The sequence below is a fragment of the Cyrtonyx montezumae genome, unplaced genomic scaffold (genome assembly GCF_038088225.1).
Source record: "Cyrtonyx montezumae isolate F1298 unplaced genomic scaffold, pur_monq_1.0 scaffold_14, whole genome shotgun sequence".
Taxonomy (NCBI): Eukaryota; Metazoa; Chordata; class Aves; order Galliformes; family Odontophoridae; genus Cyrtonyx; species Cyrtonyx montezumae.
In genome coordinates, this window is record NW_027071870.1 from 17017057 (window position 1) to 17038676 (window position 21620).

Consider the following 21620-nt stretch of genomic DNA (forward strand, 5'->3'; position numbering starts at 1 on the left):
CCTCCCCTGTGCTCCCATCAGCTTGAGATTAAGGGGATGTTTCCTGCAATCACTGCCCCGCAGACATCGTCCATCAGGCCATGTGCCACTGGTGGAATCACTCAGGAAGCTTAGAGATGGGCTCAGGTTCTTTCTGGGACAGACAGGATCGTGTCGATGACCCTTATGGGATCCTTTCAGCTCTAGATACTCTATGATTTTATGGTTCTATGCTCTCGTTGCAGAGAGCAGCACAATGAGGCAGTCAGTGCTGCAGCAGTGAGGGTCAGAGCCGTCCCAGGGGCAGAATTTTTCCCTGTGTCTGCAGTCATTGTGTCGTTAACATTTGACCTGGAGATGGGCAAAGGTGTGGCCGAAGGACGTGCACTGGGCTTCACTATGGGCTGAGGAAGAAGAAAAGCCCTTGTGTCATCATGCCCAGCATGCATTCTTACAACCAGGGCCAAAAGTCCACTCTCATAATGCCTTGGCAGCAGTTGTGAGCACTCCCTCTCACTCAGGCATACTCTCTCCTTTAAGATATTCTCAGCAACATATTGCAGCCTTAAAAATCTGAGTTTTGTGAAGTCTCGTTCTTATGTTGGTGAATTTTTTTGTTGTTGTTATTTTTATTTAATTATATTTTTTATTGAAAATTTAATTATTTGGGGCTGGTCAGCAGGTGAAGGGAGGTGATCCTGCCCCTCTGCTCTGTGCTGTGAGACCTCACCTGGAGAACTGCAACCAGAGGTGGAGCGCTCAGCACAGGAGAGACGTGGAGCTGCTGGACTGCATCCAGAGAAGGGCCACAAAAATGATCCAAGGGGTGGAACATCTCTCCTGTGAGGACAGGCTGAGAGAGCTGGGGCTGCTCAGCCTGGAGGAGAGAAGGCTCCAGGGAGACCTCCACTCAGGAAGCCAAACCCAACATCTCCTTACTGAGCATCATCTTAATGGGGACCCCAATGGGTTAGGTTGCTACCCTTACGTTGCCAGCTCCATGCTTCTGAGAACCCATGAAACCTGAATATAGCACGTGAGGATTTTTATTATTATTATTACTACTTTTCTTCATTGCAAAACTGGGGAGACTTTTCCCCAGATGAGCAGCCTGCATTCACGCAACTACTGCAGGAATATTGAAGTGTGTTCTGGACCACAGCAAGAACTGGGTTTGAGGTTCCCCACCAGCTGCATCTCTTTGGTACACCAGGGCCCAGTTGATGGTTGGACTAGAAGATCTTAAAGGTCTTTTCCAACCTTAATAATTCTATGGTTCTCAACCTTGTCCAGGGCTATGTGCTGGGGTTCTAGCCACCACCACCACCCTTTTCCTCTGCTTCTCAAGAAGATTTTTAGAGCATGAAGCTGGCAGAGCTGCAGGAGAGCCACTGGTGACCTGGACCATGTGTCACACAACACTTGTGGTGGGCAGAAAGAGAGAAGTCCTCCTTTCAATGTTGGTAGGTTTTGTGGAGTTGGGGGCTTTTGTTCATCAGATTTCTTTTTTGTGTGGGTTTTTTGTTGTTGTTCGTTTCCTTCTTCGGGGGAAGTTTTAAGTAGCAATTTTTGGATAAAACAAATATTCCTCTGCAGGGTAAGTCACCCCATTTCTTTAACTGGAGGAGAGGGAAATGTGAGTGTGTGGAAGCTCCCAGCAATTCCTTACCTCTTCCTTTTCCCAGCAAAGAAGAAGGAGCAGCACTTTCCCCAACAAAGCATGGTGGTGATTTTGTTGTTCACACAACACAAAGCAGAGGGGGACAGGACAGCAGCACATGAAATTTGCTGGCCAACAGCAACCCTTTGCAGCAGGTAACAGGCTGCTGTTATCATCCTATTTGGCTTTTCTACTCTGTTTCCTACTTCAGTTTTAGCATAGAGCTGGGGTCGGAGACCCAAGGGGAAGGAGATCTCACCTGCACTGCTATCTGGGTAGAGGAGGATGGGGATGTTTGCAGCAGTTTCCCTGCTAGAACGTGCTGAGACGCTGGAGGACACAAGAGAACCTCAGTGCAAGATGTATGCAAGGGCTCAAAGCACAAAAGCTGCTGGAAATGCTGCTGCCTTCCCCCCAGACAGCCCCTCCACCAGCAGCACTCAGTGTGAGAGCCCATTTCACCTCTCAGAGAGGAGGTAATTATTTCTTGTCAGTTAGGCTCAATCACTGAGCTCCGACCAGCTGGTGGTACATCACCACTTAGCCTCATTTACCACCGTGATAGCTTTTAGCTGCTCCACATTTCACAACTTCTCTGCCATTGTGCTCATAAATTCCCCTTTAAGAAAAAAAAATCATAAAAATTGATGAGAGGAAAAAAAAAAGGCATGAAATGGAGGCAGCTCAAAGAAAAGGTACTAAAATTTTCAGATGAAGATGAGGTTGCATACCCCCAGCTGTGTGAAGTGCAGTGATTGAGGGGCTGGCTGATGAGGGTTGATTGCCTTCCTCCTGCTCCTTGCCCCCATTAAGGGAGAAGTGCATCCTCCCTCTGGGTGCACTGATTAATGGCAGTGCAGGGGAGACCTGGGAAACAAGCACATCTTCAGTGCTTTGATACGACCCGTGGGTTTTCCTGAGTCTTGTGAATGAAAATAAAGGGAGGCTGTAAGAAAGAAGGGAACAGACTCTTAGCAGGGTTTGTTGTGACAGGAGAAGGGGAAATGGCTGCAAACTAAAAGAGGGGAGATTAAAATCAGCTATAACAAAGAAGCTGCTGTAACAGTAGTGAAGCTCTGGCACAGGTTGCCCAGAGAGGTGGTGGATGCCCCATTGCTGCAGACGCTCAAGGTTGGGCTGGAGGGGGCTCTGAGCACCTGATGGAGCTGTAGGTGTTCCTATTTGTTGCAGGAAGTTGGTCAGATGGCCTTTAAGAGTCCCTACCAGCTCAAACAATTCAGTGAAAACAAGCATCTGAAAAGATTACTGCAATTGGAACTGGGAGGCATCACTTAGCAGAGCAGGCAACACGTGGCAACATTTAGGATAGAGATATACCAAGAAATTACTACTTGGTTAAGAAAACCCAACCTACCAGGCCACTCCTGAGCTGCTGGGCTGAAATCCTTCTCATAGAAGTAGACTTTTCATCAGTAATTTCATGAAGAGCATTTGTTAACTAGCTAACAATTAGTGAAATACAGAAGGAATGAAAATACTCAGTTCTCTTCAGAGCACTGCCAATGCAGGTCACATCACCACAGAACATTTGTTCCAGGCCAGTACCTTTACCTTTTTTTGAGCAGCTGGAGGCAAACCTTCCCATTGGTGGGCACGGTGGTAATGGGCTGACAGTTGGACAAGATGATCTTAGAATCATTAATGTTGGAAAAGAGCACTATAAGTCCCCAGTGACCTTTGCAAAACAGACACCGTGGATGGCTGAAATTGTTTACTTGATGCTTGAAACCAAGGAGCCGTGGTGCCATGTGATCAGTCATTTCTCACTGAACTTGTATCGCCCAGAAAGTTTGTGGATTCCTCATCCCTGGAGGTGTCCAAGACCACGTTCGATGGGGCCCTGGGCAGCCTGGTCTGGTGCCAGATCTAGAGGCTGGTGGCCCTGCCTGTGGCAGGGGGTGGGAACTTGATGATCCTTGGGGTTCCTTCCAACCTGAGCCATTCTATGACTCTATGAACCAATATGAGCAAGTTTTCCTTAGCTAAAGCCCTGATATTTGAAAGGCAGAAAATGGACAGCAAAAAGAGAGAAAATCTCTGATTGCTAAACTATTTAAAAATAAAAACTGAAGCAAACAAACAAACCATTAAAGTAAATATTGACTGGGGTGTTCCACCTGGGACACAAGGGAGGGGTTCATTTGGTTGCTTTGTATTTTGAAGTCCAGCTCTAGTTCTTCATATTACACACACACAGAGGAGTATTTCAGCTCTGGAAGTGCCTGACCCATTGATCTTTATAAGGCTTTTTTTCCCTCTTCATGGTTCACCAGATCTGTTGATCAGCTATCTGCAATTAACTCACTGCTCTCTACCTCTACCCTCAGCTTACAGCAAAGATCTGTACTTGTTAATACCAGAGTGGATGCTCTCGCACTCCACAAGATTTAATTTAGTCTCATCTTTATTCTAATTCCCTAACTCATCCAATTCCTGTGTAGCGTTCTGATCCTTCTCCTCCTCACTCGTGCCCTCCCTCGTGCATCTCCCACCACGCTTGGTGAGCATGCTGCAATTCCTCAAGCCCAAATCATTACAAATTAATTAAGGTCAATCAAGACCGATTCTTGCAGCACTTCACACAGCATCTTGAAATTTGATTTTAGAGGTTTGTTCGTTCCTCCCTAGGTCACTCCCTTTCCATCCCTCCAATAATAGCTTTTGCTCCTATTGATTTCCTCTATCACTTTGCATTTATCAGCCTCCAGCTGAACGTGGAGCTTTCCAGCCCTCAGCACACACTGCTCTATGAGTACTGCATACAGCATCTGAAAAAATTACAGGTTTGTTGGTGGGAGACTATAATAATTAATTACACACTCTGCCATGCCCGATCCCAACTGTGTTCTTGGAAAGGAAGATGACTTTTGCCCTGTGCTGCGTGGCAGTTCATCCCTCCTCTTTATTACTGGAGAACTGTTGCGCCCAGTAGGGCACAACTTCACTGAAGCAGTTTGTTCCTCAAGGCCCAGATGGACAGAGGTAGAGAAAGTTCAAAGTATGTGAACGCAACCCAGAAGAAAGTTTGGGGTTTGATGGTTTTGGTCTTTGGTCTTCTTTGGATGAGGATGGAAGACTGCATGCAAACGTGGTTATCCACTATAAAAATCACTGTATCAGAAGCATTTTTATGTTGATGATCTTTCTTAGGCCAATTAACCTCTGGTCCCTAATGTGTCCAAGCAGAAAAACATTTTGGGACTCATTGTTATCCAACCTCAAAATAAAGATGTCTTTCTGAGATCTACACAGTGAGGTAGATGTGACAGACCAGTAACTCTTTAAGCAGAACATATATGCTGGGCCAGTGGCAGCCACTTCAAGTGATGCCAGGGTTTATGTAATTTCATTTAATTTAGTAGTTTCACAATAAATGGCTAAAATTATTAACAAAATGCAAAAAAAAAAGAAAATCCGGAACTCACATTTGCATACATGTTGTATCAGAGGAATTAACCTCTATTTAACATTGCTGGAATATAACTGATGGTAACCACACTGAGCTAACTGGGAGCTCCTTTATGTCATAAAAATAAGCAATACCTGAAAGCAGGTTTTTATTGGACGTGTCAGCACAGCTGAAAACTGTAGAGGAGCTTTGAGATACTCAAGTGTTCCTCGTACACTCATGTTATAACAATCACATAACTGTAGGGGATCTCTAGAGATCATCGAGTACAACCCCCTGTCAAAGCAGCTCCTAGCCCAGGTTGCACAGGTAGGCATCCAGGTGGGGCTTGAGTGTCTCCAGAGAAGGAGACTCCACCACCTCTCTGTGCAGCTGTGCCAGTGCTCCGTCACTGCACTGTGTAGAAGTTCCCACACACATTTGTGCAGAACTTCTTATGCTTCAGTTTGTGATCATTTTCCCTCATCTTATCATACCACACTGCTGAGAAGAGTCCAGCCTCACCTCTTTGCTTCCCACTCCTTAAATATTTATAAACGTGGATCAGATCCCCTCTGAGTCGTCTTCTTTCAAGGCTGAACAGCCCCAGCTCTCTCAGCCTTTCCTCATAAGGGAGGTGTTTCATGCCCTTTATCATCTTTGTAGCCCTCCACCGGACTCTTTTCAGGTGATCCCTGTCTTCTTTGTACCAGAGCCCAGAACTGGACACAGTTCTCCAGGTGAGGCCTGACCAGGGCAGAGTAGAGGGGGAAGGACCACCTCCCTTGACCTGCTGGCCACACACTTTTTAATGCAACCCCAGGATCACATTGGCCTTCTTGGCCACCAGGGCACACTGCTGGCTCATGGCCAGCCTGTCATCCACCAGGACACCCGGTCCCTCTCCTCAGAGCTCCTCTCCAGCAGGTCATCTCCCAACCAGTGGGGTGCATGTCGTTATTCCTCCCTAGGCACAAGTCTCTACACTTGCTCTTGTTAGACCTCATCTGGCTCCCTTCTGCCCAACTCCCCAGCCTGTGCAGGTCTTGCTGAATGGCAGCACGGCCTTCCAGCACGTCAGGCATTCCTCCCAGCTCTGTATCATCAGCGAACTTGCTGAGGGTGGACTCTATCCTCTCATCAAGATCACTGTTGAAGATGTTGAACAGATCCTTCCAATGATTCACACAACACGAGCCCAAGTACAATCACCTGTTTCTCCACCTGGGACACCTTCACACAGCTCTGGAAGAACTGGTGTAGCAGCAGGGGCTTGGGGATGTGAACACAGTAAAACAATGCAGTACATACAGCTTCTTCTGGCAATTCTGAAGCTCAGGGAAAATACCAAAAGACAACAAACAAAGTAACCATTAAAAATATAAACTTTTATTCACATATTTTAGGTACAATCAATATATTTGCACGTTGACACGTTAAACACGGAATTACACATTATAAAAACTTGATCATTTTTGTGTTGCCACTTTTACATTCACTGGTAAGTAAGTACGACAAAGATCTCTTATGTGAGTGCAGGGTTTGGTATAGCTCAGTATTACATTCAAGAAATAAAGAAGTGTGCAGGTGATGCTGTAGGAAACATGAGGCGGATGAACCCCAAGCGGAGTCAGAATGATACAGTCGGCTGATGGATTTATATTCTGAACTGCCAATAAACAAACTGCCATCCAGATTAGAGTGATACACTCTAAGTGATTCTCAATACACCTAAATGTACACAGCACTTCAGACTTTACAGGTTAGGAAGGATCACATTCAGTAATAGTAATAGGAGGTAGGATTGTGTCGGCAGTGCTCGTATTACTAAGTGACAATTTAAAAGTGCTATTACTATCACTGAATTCAAGAACAGAACTCCTGAAAAAGCAAGAAGGATGAAAGAGTTGTTAATCCTGTTTCTCCTGGCTTGTATAACCACTAAAGCTTGTATAAAAACTCTGTAATTCTCCAACATGGGTAAAACTGCAAAGCAAGACTGTTATTTGTCCAGAGCCTCGGGATGGGCAGCGTCTCCTAAGGTTGGACACCTGCAAATGCAGCCTCAGTTTTGGGTACTGTAAGCAAGTCTGCAAAGAAAAGTACAGGATGCTTATGCTTCCGTGTGGGAGATTTAGGCCTCAGATTATCAGAAGAGCCATTGGTGAGAAGAAAGCAGAATAGTGCAGAAGACTGAGTGCTAGGAGAGTGGATAGGAGAAAGTCTGGAGGGACAGGGATGAACGTGGAGCCAAAAGAGCAAGAACATAACAAGGATACAAATACCCTCATGGGAATGGAGAAATGGGGGCAAATGAGATGGAAATGAGGTACAGCACGGGGCAGAGGAAAGGAGCACCTAAAGAGAAAAGAAACTTGACTTATCCTAAGGGCACCTTGTATCAATCACAATTCTATTAGGCAGTACAGAAGATCAGCTGTGAATAAATCAGCATTAGCATCTCATCTTTGGTGCATCTGTAAGTGGAAATGTGCGTTAATTAGGAAATTAAACAGCAGAAAAGTCTCAGTGGCCTGGAGAAGAAACCCTGCAAAATAAAAAGATTCTTTTTATTATTATATACATGGAAATAAAACTCTTAAGGTTCCAAGGTCAGCCTGGCAGATGCTAGGAAAAAATACAGGGCATGTTAAATACCATTCGATGTATGCAGAGAAAACTCTGAACCAAGGAATGAATGTAACATTAACACAGCAGTGTTCTGTTCAGATTGTGATCTTCCAAGTAACTACACACAGCATTGGCAATAGCACTCCATTTAACCGTGCACAGGTTCCTTTACACAAATGTTCTTAATCTGTAATACTGACTGAAATCATTCAGATGGTAAAAAATAGCTTAACCTGAGCGCTGTTACATGAGAGAAGGAAGGCAACCTGTTGAAAACCTGTGTATATACAAGGCCCATTTCCAGTTAGTGAGGAAAACGTGTGTCCAACCAAGAAGTGAGAAAGCAACAGAGGCACCTAGAAGACCCAGTGAGATCAGGTTTCCCCTTGAGGTTTTGTTTAGTGCAACAGGGACCACACGTTCCACCGAAAGAAGCACAGAAATAGAACAAGGAGACTGTGTTTCAATTAAAACCCAAAAAACAAACAACAAAAATAAAAAGCAACCCTAAAAAAGCAGTGTTATAAAGAACAAAATGATCCTTCCCAACCGTATTGTACCGGAAGATGGTATACGTAAGGATCCAATATGAATCAGGTTTTGTACACAAGGCCCTTTGCTCATGTAGATAATAAATCATCTTCATGTTAAAAAAAAAGGAAGAAAAAAAAGCAGGTTACAAAAAAACCCTTACATAAAATCCTTAGGATTTAATACTATTTTAAGATAAAATACTTCCAGTATCATGGATCTGAATTAATTAGTATTGAGGTAGCACTGAAACAAAAGCCCCGTTTATCCTGAATGACCCATTACCCTTTATACTACAGCTAACCTTCTAATGTCCAGCATTTGTTTCCTTCACATTTACTCCTGACCCCAACGTGCTGCTTGGAAAATCAAAAAGCACAAAAACCATTGCAAAAAGGTTTGCGAACAAAAACACCTCTTTGACGTCTGCCTGTGAGCAGCACAGCCCAGGGAACAAGCACGACACCAGGTGAAGGACAGAATGACACAATACTACACCAGAAAACAAGCAGAGGGAATCTCTGCAGCAAGTCACACGGGCAAAGCCAACAACTGAAACCCACACCCTCCCTCCACCCTCTCACCCCAACTATATGGGCAGCACACCCATGCACACACGCATACAGTTCCTTCACGTAACTACAGAAGTGCATACAGCACTTTTCTCAGGTATATTTCTCAGCCCTAAATAAAGCTAACCAGATGATACACTGCATTAAAAAAAAATCTCTGCACCAAGTAAAAAGATTTTTCTTATGCCAAATAGGAAGATTATGTTAAGAAAAAAGAAAAAACACAAAGAACCTCAAGGCACACACGTTCCCAACCTGTTTAGTTTAAAAAAATCTCATCTAAATCCTTGCAGTGAAAGCCTAACATCAAAGAGCTGAACTGCTCCCTCTACTTGGCATTTCAGAGCTTAGACAGCCTTTTTTTTTTTTGGCAAAAGTTTGGGAATATGAAGTGAATTCTCAGAATTAAATTGGGGAATAAGCTACATATCTGAAGATACTCTGCATACAGGGTGCCAGTATTTACTCTTTTGACATGAGGTCATAGTGGAGCTATCTGGGGGCTGAGAACTATCACCCTAACTTTACCCTCTATCACTACTGGAGAAGAAGCACCAGCGTGGCAGTTTCTGTTAGCTGTGAAGATGCTATGGACCTGTCCTCCTCCCGTCTAGCAGCAATTACACCAAGCTCTTCACACACTCCCACATTTGTTCCACCACACAGAGTATGTACCACAATCAGCTGCTAACATTGTGATGAAAACAAGTGTTATACGACCAACTTGAATCACGTGTAAAACAAGAACAGCCCAATTTTCTGGAGAACAGAATTACAAGGCAGACCTATCTGTACTGTACAGCAAAACCAAACGAACCCAGGAACCCACACCTCTCTCTGACACTGTACTCTATTTCCCCTTAAAAGATAGAGCTGCTTTATAAACCTTTATGTATAACATTCCACTAAAACACCACATCATACGGGCAATCCAATCTTAGTCAAAGCAGAATATGATCAGTAATGAAGTGAATTATTCTCCAGTGCTACAGTGTGACAGATGAAAACAAAACAATAAAAAAAAAGAGTTGGCTCCATATGAACACCTACGGAGTCGCCTATTAAAACTGATATAAAACTGCACTAATAAAAATGGTGAACAAATAATACACAGATCAGGATATATGTATTGACTTACTAGCATCTTTATAAAAATTTGAAGATATACACGAAAACACATCAACATTTATGGAACTGTATCCATTGAACTTAGATAAGACAACACAAAAAACTAACAGATAGCTAGGATGTGGTTGACTGTAAGCACTTTGAGTAACATTTTAATTTCCAAAGTTCAATATTTACATACTACATTAAATGCTTTGTTTGCATTTTGCATTGTATTTTTAACGTATCATCAAGAAAGAACAAGATAATGGTTGCAACAGATCTTCCAAGAAAGTTAACTTAAGATGTTCGGATTTAACTGTGTGCTGAAAGAGAACATGGAAATAACACGTCCATCTGGCTTTACCTCTACTTCCTCGGGGTATTTTTGGGAGGAGACACAACAGAAAGAACTAGAAGAGAGCTATCGTTCAAACTGCTCATGTGCCAACGGATCAGTTTTAAGTAAGAGTTTGAGAACTAACAAAACACCAGCATTTTAACATGTGACTCACCTATCTGCTGCTTTTGCTACTGAGTTTAAGATGCTAGGAGGATATGGTGACAATTCGGGGTGAGCGTGTGTATGTATGTGTATAATAAAATGCATACAGACATACATACATAGAGAACGTTTATACACAGTTCTAATACTCAGCTACTGCAATAAGCAGCTAAAATCACCAGCAATCTGCTCGTACTGTCTATGCACAAGCAGCAACCTACTGCAACCACCTCTGAAGACAATCCATGTGGTCATTAAACAGGCACTGTTTACGTCGCCTCCTACGTTTAAATAGATCTGAGGCAATTAATGTCTTTGTTCCAAAGCCACCCATTTTTCTCAATGTTTTAAAAAAATCTTTTTTAAACACTCAACTGAATAAAAATACGTAAAACTTGTTGAGGTTGGCTGAACCTCAGCCTCTCTGGGATAGATTCAAAACCCAAAGCAGGAGCACTTCTACAAACTTCTTTGACTTTTGAATCAAACCCATACTCTTTGGCTCCAAGAAACCCTCTAACCCCAGCAACATTTGCTTATGACAGAACAGCTGATCAACTGCAGATGTTCCTACTGCTGAACTCAGCTGCTGGCCTGTCTGGCATTTGCACCTAACACAGATTTCCAGACACATGCTATTAGTGCTCCATTCCTAGACGTCTTTCAGTTCTTCTCAGTACAGAGAAGCTGCTCTCTTAACAGTGGGGAGAATAACTGCTTAATGACTCGTTTTAGATATAAGCATTTATTAAAAATAAAAATTACATAACCTGAGGAAGCAGCACAGCAGTCCCAGTGCTCATGGGAGCGAGGAGCTAAGGAGCACTAAGCAGAGCTGGTCACCACAATCACCTGGCACTGGTCTTCAGTTGGCTCCCACTGGGCACATCCTACCTGCAACTCTGTCCTGGGCTTAGGGCTAACTGAAGCACTGACAGCACTGTATGTAGAGTAATTGTGCTGAACATTATTAGGCATTAAGCATGAGAAAGGAACTGTGCAAACAGGTACAAAATACACTTCCATATGAATATCTGTATGACGTTCTCGTGTCTCGTCACTACGTTGTAACTGGGCTAACAGTATTCCTTAATTCTTTTTGTGCAATTACAAGTACCACGATACTCTACTACTTCAGCAAATAAAAAGCAGTTTTTACCTAGAGGACTAGGCAGTATTTACTAATCATTATTTTTAGCAACTTCTACTTAATTCAAAGTTTGGACCAAAACTGTAAAAAAAGCCAATTAGGTCTTAGTGACATCAGTTACCATTTGATCTTAAGAAATATGTATATATATCTATGCTATATAGAGTTCATATGCTATATAAACTTGCTTAGTTCATCTTTCTCCTGTTTTGGAGATGTTTTCATTACATACCAATGATGCTCTTCTGTGGTCGCTCAGATGACAAAAAAAAAAGAAGCAACAAAACTTTGTAGGCTTAAGACCCCATTCCCCATTCAATAGTAGGTGGAATGCTTACAAGTATTCCTAAAATAAAGGATGAAGCAAAAGCTCACAGCCTAAAACCTATGGAAATGTTCATTAAAAACTGCAATCCAATATAAAGATGACATTTTAAGAAGTTTATTCAGAGGTAAGTGAAAAAAAGCTGTTCCTTTGGCAATACCATCTAGATGGTTCTAACCAAAAGGAAACATGGATTTTACTTTGAGTAAAATATAAGCTCCTTAATGTTTGCACATACTTTTGCGAACTGCCACGTTCACCAGCAGATTCACAACATCCTTATAGTCCTGAATGCATTGGGAACAACACAACAAACCAAATCCCTTCAGTTAATGTTTTTTTTTCTGGTTCAGCATTAGTCACAAAGTAAATCTCAAGAGGAAAAAAAAAACTAATCAAAATAAAGCATAAGGCAATTACAAAACACTAGCCAAAAAGAACTATTAGGAATACACCACTCTTCTTGGATAACCTTTTTTCTCTTAAGTGAGCCACTAAATATTTCTTTTTTCCTTGTATCTGGCAATGTCATTTAAAACAACTTAGTTACAACTTGGAGTTAACTACCCCAGGATGCTACTGAATGGCAAAGATCCTTGTTTTTAAAAACCAAGGGAAAATACAGCAATGTTATTCCTACACAGTGTTTTATGGGAGAAATGGAATTGGAAGGAGAAAACGGGAAGTCTGTGTTGGAATAGAAAATGCAGAGACAGACTTAACATATTTACAAAGATAGAAACTACAGTTTTTCCAGTGTCACCTCCAAAGCTTCTCAGCATACTTCTATTCAGTGAAGTAGACCAGGTTTAAATCTATGCAAGAATACCCTCTATGCTCTTGGATATACAACGTAACTAACGTGTTTTGTTTAGAAAAGTGAGTTCTCATTCAAATACCTCACACTGAAGATAAGAGCAACCATTATCAAATATTCTTTGCTATGAAGGAAGTTTGTACATCTTTCCGTGTAAACGTTCTCTCTCAAAGTCACTGTGGTCACACAGTAGTATCTCGAAGAACAGTGTCTATCTGCACTGTAGCTTTTTGAGAAAAAAAAAAACAAAACAGATCTGTAGCTCCATGTGGTTACAACAGAATCTGAAGAAACCGAACAGAAATTCCACCTTTGTAGATCCTCTCAAGTTCAGCTCTTCTTGAAGACATCTTGCTGCTCTCTGTAGTTCAACATGGCAATTAAAGGACTAAGCTGAAAGGTTTTGTGTCACTGCGTCTCATGTCGCTCCACAGTATGTTTCTGGTAGTGTAAGTAAACCTCTCAGCAGACATCACTCAACTATCAGTGCCACGTTAATGTGGGACAGATCTATCATGTGCCTGTTAAAAGAAATTTTAGGTCTGGTAATCAAGCTTATTCTAGGTATAGGGATCAGACAAGAAGGTTCTGAAAAGGTCAGTAATAAGCAGATGCTTGAATGGATAAAGACAAATACTGATCAGATGTGAAAAACTTCCATCTTTTGAAGGGAGAGAGCAAACCAAAGGGTAGCAGCTCTAAATTACTTACCTGTGGAATTTCTGTTGAAATGCTAAAGCATGTGCTGGCTCCTTAAATTTCGCTATGGCTTTCCGTTGCTGAGGAAGCATCTGTAAACTCTGCAAAAAAATCAAAATCTATTTTTAATAGGCACTTAAAAAAAACATTGTTCATGGAACCCACTGAAATTGTCATCTTTCTTTTCTTAGAAGCACTTATTGGTGTTCATGGAATGGAAACAGACTTCTGAGATCACAGTCAGGGACACAGCTGAAGCTGTCTGAGCTCACGCAGTGAGCCACTGTGCCAAATGGAAAACTCAGACAATCGCTTGTTGAGCAAAGACCAAAACCTTTCGATCTGATCCATACAGATGAACCAAAACCCTGCAGCCAAACTTGAACCAACTGAATGAGAAACATTCAAGTGGGCAGAGCTTGACTTCACACACAAGTACTTGGATTTATTTATTTAACCTGCTTTATTGGATCCAAAAGAGGGCAGAAACTGAAAAAAAAAAGTGGTAGGAAAAAGTTACAGGTTTTCATCTCTGGACTGTATATCCTGACAGTATTTCAATACAAACAGCCAGAGCTTCTTACAGAAGCTAATAACCCTGTGACCTTGATGAGATTGCTTAGGGCACCAATTTCAATTCCCCCCAGAAATCACGCTACACACAACCATCTGAAAAGGTCCATGAGATGCATGCCTCCCATACTGTGAAAGCAGCATTTTGCAATGCAATACACATGTAGAATTGAGGCCCTCAAAACTACAGCATATCTCAGACAAGGAGCAGAACTCATGTCCACGCTTCCTATCTCAGTGGGAAATGCCAAGGTGACTCCAGAGAGTCCTGTAGTCTCTGTAATAATACAGTCATAGAACACCCTGAGTTTCTATACAAGGTACTCATACAAAAGTAAAAAACACATTCAGACAAAAGGTTTCCTTGGGAAACCACAATCAATCCCACTCTGACACATTCATCAAGAGCACCATACTTTGAGACGTCTTTGTGAAATAATTTTTAACCCAACCATGTGTTGCCTGTTCATTCAATCTAACATAGCTTTTCAAGCAAGATAGCAAAACCATGCTACTAAGATTGCCTACTTATAATCTTTTTGAGCAAGAAAGACTATAGTTGATAGCACACTTATTTAACAATTTATTAAGCACCTGATAGTCAGATTTCTTTATTTTTAAGTCTGGCTTTAGGTTCTTCCTGCAACTTCATCTATCTATGGATTTTGAAGTCATTAATTTTGGCAGTAGCTACCTCACACCACCTTGTCATTGAAAGGAAACTCCCTCTCAGAATCACAGAAGTTTAATACTTTCATCACTCCCACAATTTTGATGTGAAAAAAAGAAGTCAAGTAGATTATCTGCTTCAAATTCAAAACCAGATCTCATAGTATCAGCTCTCAATCGTGTAAAATTACAACGTTCTGTATTCATTAGACCTGTTGATAGTAAAACATTATATTTCTTCTCAGATATATGATTCAGCAAATCTCCCAGGTTCAGGTGGTTAATTTGCACTGCACACCTTTTGGAAAGCTTGCTATAAGGGAAAGGTTCAGTTAACTCACTGAAGTTCATTGGTTGGAATAGAATTTGTCTTCAAAAAATACTGGACATCTGTTTTTTAATCAGGAAGCTCATTACAAGGCTAAGTATATTTTACCAACATGAGTACTGTTCAAGTTTCACAAAGCACCTAAAAAGGAACTGGGAAAACTCAGTTCTCCTATGAGTTATTTGCTGGAGTGGATGAAGGAAGTATTCAAGTTTGTATTCTCCTTTTACAGATGTCCCTTGTGTATTTACTATAGTTCTGTAAATTATATTCTTTTAATATAATTTTTCAGGCTAGCCTGAGTATTAAAAATGTTTTCAGATTTTTCAATGGAAGCAACAACCATTTATTTCCAAATTCCCCCTTTATTCAGTTCCCGTCACATTCCAAACCCTCACTGTCAATGCCAGCAATCCATTTTCCCACATTCACCTGGTTAATGCACCCAGATGCATTAAGTGGCCCAGATGGGCATACCACTTCCAATTGGAAGAGCTGTCCAAAAAAATCTAATTCAAATAATTTTCATAAGCAAACTCAGCTTCCACTGGACTCAAACTATAGTGTGGAAAATGGTGCAGAATGCCTTCGTGTCTGTCTTGCTAAGGCATAAAAAAAAAAAAGTCTGGTCTTGTTTTAACAAGGAAGAAATTAGGCAATTACTAAGCAAATTTACTTGGACTATAAGTACACCATACCTTGCAATACCACCACAATAACTTCACTGATAACCATTTTTAATATCTCAACATGAGACATGATCAACACCATGTTTTCAAACAATTATCAATCATAACTCGCATTCAGCGTTCTAATGGAAGTCTCTTGAAAAGGTCTGCTGCCATTTTGAGACATTACAGACTTCCTTACATTGCAATTTAAACCCTGAACCTTACACTTACATGGTGAAAGGAACAACAGTGCTGACTGTCAGGCACAGAACAAGTCAGTACCATTTTGCCAGAGTGTGTAGGTCTTGACCTGCTGCTATCCTGAGCCTGAACAGATGGGCTATCGGCTGGGAATACAAACAAGCGTTCCACTTCAGTGGCAACCTGAAATAAAATAACTGCATATTCATCTTCCAGGATTATTTCTGTCTCCTTGAATTCTGGATGATACGTAGTTTAGGTCTTGCACTGAAGCGACGTTAACAGCAATATTCTGTTGAAACTGACTTAGCGTGTGACCTGTGGAATTTTATACCTCAAAATTCGTTGGTTTTTTTTGGTATTTGGTTGGTTTTTTTTTCAAGGCATTATTTTACAAACTTACTCTACAAGTTTTTCCTAGATGCTAGGAAAATATATATGAATTTAGTTAATCCTCAATATCTAAATCACACTACCTTACTAGTTTAGCACCATTATTTTTGTCACCTTTCTGGAATACTTTGGCAGCCATTGCTTTCAGTGATCAAGTCAGCATTTCCAGCATCCTTATTTTCAGCTCATACATTCATTACAAGGTCATCTTGAAATAACCTCCTTGAAAGCTGTTCACCACACACCCATTGTATTACAGCCAGATTATTCGTAAAGAATGCTCTAGCAAGTATTGGTACTACAGTGTAAGGCATTTCAATAACTAACTTGTACAACTATTTATTATTTTTAAACACCTTAAGTACAACCTTAACTACTGTAGAGCAAGCACAAAAGCAGATGCTCATCCGTAATGTTTTCAGTATGATCATTGCTTCCCACAATGTATCTAACTTATATTTCCAGCAGAATATTGCATATCATGAGAGATTGAAATGCTCATAATTTCTTATGAAAAGAGATTAGAGAAAAAAAAATATTCTTCAGTAGATGACAACTAGTGGGAACCATGAAAATTTCTGCATCCCTAAGAAAATATTTCTATTTGATAATATTTAATATAGGCAATGTATGCAAAATTCTACTTTGCTCAGACAAGGTTTTGTGCATTACTGGAACCAATGATGCCAACTAGTCCTACTGCAAGTCCCTGCAAAAACATCATTCATCTGGAAGAAGTGGTAGCTCTCCAGTAACATCACACTCCCAAAAGTATCTCAAGTAGACTGGAGTACACTAATGATCTAGGTTCATTAAACTGGTCTTCATATGCTCCTGCTGACATCTATTCTCTCATTTTCAATTATCTAGTACTAAAATAAACCTCTCTCTCATGTTCTCCATTATAATGAATGAAGCATGAGTCTACCTTTCCCAAAGCATCATGCTTCCCTTGGTCTGAATTCTGTATTATTTCATTAACTACTGATTTTGTAGTGTGCCAAAGGTGTCAGGGAAGGCTGGGGAAGGGCTAGCCACTCAGCCCTGCTTTTGGAGATGCACTGCTTCTACCAAGAGTTACTTGACTGTCAATATAATGCAGGAACACCAAAATTTCCTCGACAGATTTCAATGACACCACATCACACTCCACAACAATCTCCTTCCAAGAGCAATTCCTAAACTGAAGTATCACAATCCTTCCAAGCATTACAGTTCTGAAAAAAACAACTTAATTCACATTTTCTCTTTAAGTTGACCCAAGTCAGACATCAGAGAATGAAAACCTCTTCCCAGATTCACTCAGGTGTAAAGGATTGACAACGCAGTAACTGCTAGGGGATTTCAAATGACTTGCTAGTTTACAGATTAGGGCATCCAGATCTACTATATGGCTCTTATTGGAGACTAGCCAGAGATCAAGGTGGGATCAGAGAGACTCTATGCATTTTCTCTTTTGATTCCAGAGTAGTAAAATTGTAAGAATTAAAGAAATTATATCCTGACACAGACTTGGTATTAAAAAACGTTTAGGGCCAGAAAGGAGTGTTTTATAAAAAGGATGTTAGAAGCACAGAGCTCATACTGATCTTGATTATTTCTTTTTTCTGATTCTTTAGATACTGCCACAGGAAGATACAGATCTTGCATAGGATGGACAATGAAATAGTTGCAAACAACTAGAATTTCAGGAACACTCAATGCTTTTGATTGAGAGCCTGCATACAGTTTTTGTTTTTTTTTTTTTAATATTAAATTTAACAGCTCTAAAGCATCAGAAGCACTGACGTTTTCTACAACTGAACTGTTAACAATGACTAGAGAATGAACATTATAAAATGACCATTCCCTCTGCAGGTATTCCTTTAGATCTACACTGCTCTCAAATTCCTCCTTCATACATGCTTTATTTTTAAGCCTACTCTTGTCCAATATTCACAAAAATAATATTCAAACAAGCTGTATGATAATAACAGCACAACAATCTCACAATAATGAGATGAGCAACAGGGGTAATCTAAAGATTAGATGAAGACGAGCTTCTCTAGACACAAGATGAAGACGAGCTTCTCTAGCTCACACACTGCTCCAAAGATGAACTGGATAGGCTCATCATGGAGTTGCTCATTTCTCCCCCAGACCAAGGCAGGGCTGACCATGCCTTCTTCCACAGTCAATGGAGAGACTCTCAGCTGCAACAGCTGAAAGTATTGTTTTTTCTGCAGGCAGGAAGAACAAGCAGGTCACCAAAGTGGTTCTGTGCACCCCATGAGCTGTGTCACATGGAGAAGAACCCTGCTGACCATGGAAGAGCACTCATGTTCTGGGTGCACTCATCTACATGTGCCTGTCATTTCCATTACTAAGCTTTTTACCCGTAAAGACAAAACCCAGCTTTAATGCAGCACTAGTGAACATACATGTCTTTCCCCTAACTGAGCACTAGGTAGCACTATCACCCTAAGAAAGCAAAGAGAAGCACAAGGAAACTTCCCCTTCTGTGATCAGAAAAGCAATGGCTACACACATTATCAGAGTAAAACACATAGCTGTAAAAGCACTCAAAATACAGCTACAGTCGCAGCACTCTAATCACCTTTGAAATATAACAGTGGCACTCCTCTCCACTCCTCATTATTTTTGAGACATCAGAACTCATGATCTTAAATTCCTCACAAAGCAATACTTGGAATTTGTGCTGATAATTTATGTTTGGAAACACCTGATGTAAGAAAATACTGTTTAAGACACAGAATAACTGCACAGGATGATTACTCAGTAAAATGAAGAATAGAGAAATAGTGGTGCAGACGAGGATTACTTCTCCCCTGTATATCTCACTACCCACACCCTTGAAACAACATTTAGTCTCCAAAAAGTTGAGAAGTTTCTAGACTTCTAAAAGTCCGACCTGAAATTCACATGCAGAATTATTAGCTCAAAGCTTTCTGCACCATTAGCTAATTCAGCCACCTCTTTCAATACTCTTTCATACCACTACACTACCCAGTGAGGGGAGAGTTGATGATGTAGAACTTTCCAGGGGTACAGCTGACACTACTGCAAGAACACAAGTTCTGTAACAGGCACACGTACATCAAATCCCACTGGAAAATCAGTTAATTGTTTTCCTACAAGCACACCCTTCTAAGCTGGTCTGGGACACTGCATTAAGAAACCACCATTTGTAGTCTGCTAAAAAAAATACAGCAAGTACTGAAAAAATTATTTAGCACATCTCAACAGCTTCTCTCAATTTCGAATGCTTCCTAGCAGAATTTCTATTAGTCTCCTTCTAATATTCTCATGCAAGATTTAGCAAGTAAACACTGACTAAACATGTTTTGGAAATGTATGAATAATTTCCTCAAGTACTACAGAACATGAAGGGACAGAGTATTTTGTGAGAGTACTTTTGTCTTCACAAACAAATTAAACCTCTCTGAATTGATGATATAAATAATTCAGCTTTATTCCATTTACCAGATTGGGGAAAAAGTGAGGCAGAGCATACATCTCTAGGAAAGCACTGTGTTATACAGAAGCCAGATAATCTTATTCATAAACAAGTCTCTGAGCAACTGAGTAGCTCCAATTAATGCACTGCATTTGTCTGAAAATGTTGATCCTGTCAAAACAAGCACCCAAAATGGAAAAAAACTGAGTTAAAAAAAATTCTAATCGTCTCTATGTTTCATTATCCATTGAGGGATATTTTCAAGTATACCAAAAAGTCAGAAATGGCCTCCTAAGTCCTTCAGTGCTCTGAAAGCCTCCTGGCTTTGCTTAAAGTCAGTCTTACTGATACGATGCTTCAGGAGACTGTTCTGTTGAAGAGAGCAGAAGCTTTGCAGCAGTTACACCAGTGTGTATGTCATAACCTTGCTTACAAGCCCCCACCCCTTCAAAGGGGACCTTCCAAAAAATAAATACAGAAAATCCTCCCAACCAGAATATCTTTTCATTTGAAAAAGTAGATAGTGCTACATAGTGTAACCCCTGAAACGAGTCGTCTTCATTAAATACTGCTACCTTAGGACTGCAACAACAGGAATCAGAGTGTAGGTGCAAGCCACCAATAAAAACAATAACAAAAAATTTGTTTTCATATGATAATTTGGCTTTACCAAAAACCCCAGAATGGACACGCTTACATTATATACAGAAATAATGGAGGCAGTGCAACAACTCCAAAATGTTCTCCTTCCTTTTGCAGCAGGATAAAATTCTACTGTACCTTCTCTGCTGCAATATAATCATGTGCGTGCCTTTGCTATCAGGTGTAGTGTGTGTGGGGAGGGGGAGGGGTGCCTTCAAACATAAATTACCAATAAACACACATTGTATTTAGTGTCAAGGAATTAATTGAGCTTTCTGAAATGAAAGACTTTTGGCACAAAAATTATAAGCCAAGGTTGACCTACCTGAATGGGTCCCACTGACATCAGCAGGTTTTTCAGTTGGACATCAGTAGTTGATGAAGAAAGCCCTTCAACTGACACAATGCTGGGCTGAGGTTTGCACTCCACCACTCGCAGGTTCTGTTTATTTGGCATCAAGCGTCCTCGGCCCATCTGGCCTGCTACTCCTCTGCCTCTCCCATGCATAATGACCTGCCAACAACAAAGAAACAGTATTTTGATTTACTTACCTAGTGCTTCTGCTAACTATGTTTGACAGATGATACGAAAGTTAGCAATTTACTTAAAGACTTGATTCGTGTACATGTTGATTTAAAACAGCTTATTGCTGTTAGCTTACTTGAAAGGCCACATATTATCACATCCATCCACAGCTTATACAAACCTAATTTAGAGGGACAGCAAGTTAGAGATGATACTAAGGCTAAAAGGCTCAGCTTCAGCACAGATCAGACAAGCAATACAGGTCCCACACCAAAATACATATGCTGCTTGCATCAGCAAGACATGCTTGGCTCCAGTACTTTGAAACTGGTCAACAAAAGGAAGGATTCCTCTTCCTTCTCTCATCTCAGCCCACAGGTAAATTTAATGTCCACATGAGACCAGCAAACTGCCCCAAGTGCATCCAGTCCCTACCATATCAACCATTAGCCTGTTATCAGGATGAAGTTCTTGTGTATAGTGATTTTCCTCCAAATCCCGTAGGATCTGGAACCACAGTATTTGCCAGAGCAGGAAATGTGCGACCATCCTTGTAAATTCAAGGTTGAATGGTTAGAGAGATAAAAATCAACGAGGAAACAGTAACGAACATTAAACAATTAACACTTAACACTGAGTTAACACTTTCCCTTCTGTAGCAGGATTCATGCTTGGAAAGCCTCTGAAGGTCAACAACTCCTCCTCTCTGCATCGGCAAGGAAATCTTATCCTTACATGAAGCAGGAAGGTTACAGCTTAAAGTTCAAAACCAGCA

At 40.9% G+C, this 21620-nt stretch overlaps 1 protein-coding gene across 5 annotated transcripts in view; it reads right to left on the minus strand.

Moving 5' to 3' along the window:
• Window positions 1-13092: 13092 nt before the first annotated feature.
• The window catches only part of RBM33 (RNA binding motif protein 33), an 86677-nt gene continuing 78149 nt past the window's right edge, over window positions 13093-21620 (minus strand). For all 5 annotated transcript variants that reach the window (XM_065731546.1, XM_065731547.1, XM_065731548.1 and 2 more), the window contains 3 exons: window positions 20645-20833; window positions 13398-13486; window positions 13093-13207 (listed from right to left, as the gene is read on the minus strand). In XM_065731546.1, the coding sequence (XP_065587618.1) occupies window positions 13159-13207; window positions 13398-13486; window positions 20645-20833 (327 nt within the window). In that variant the 3' untranslated portion in view covers window positions 13093-13158. The remainder of the gene's footprint in view (window positions 13208-13397; window positions 13487-20644; window positions 20834-21620) is intronic.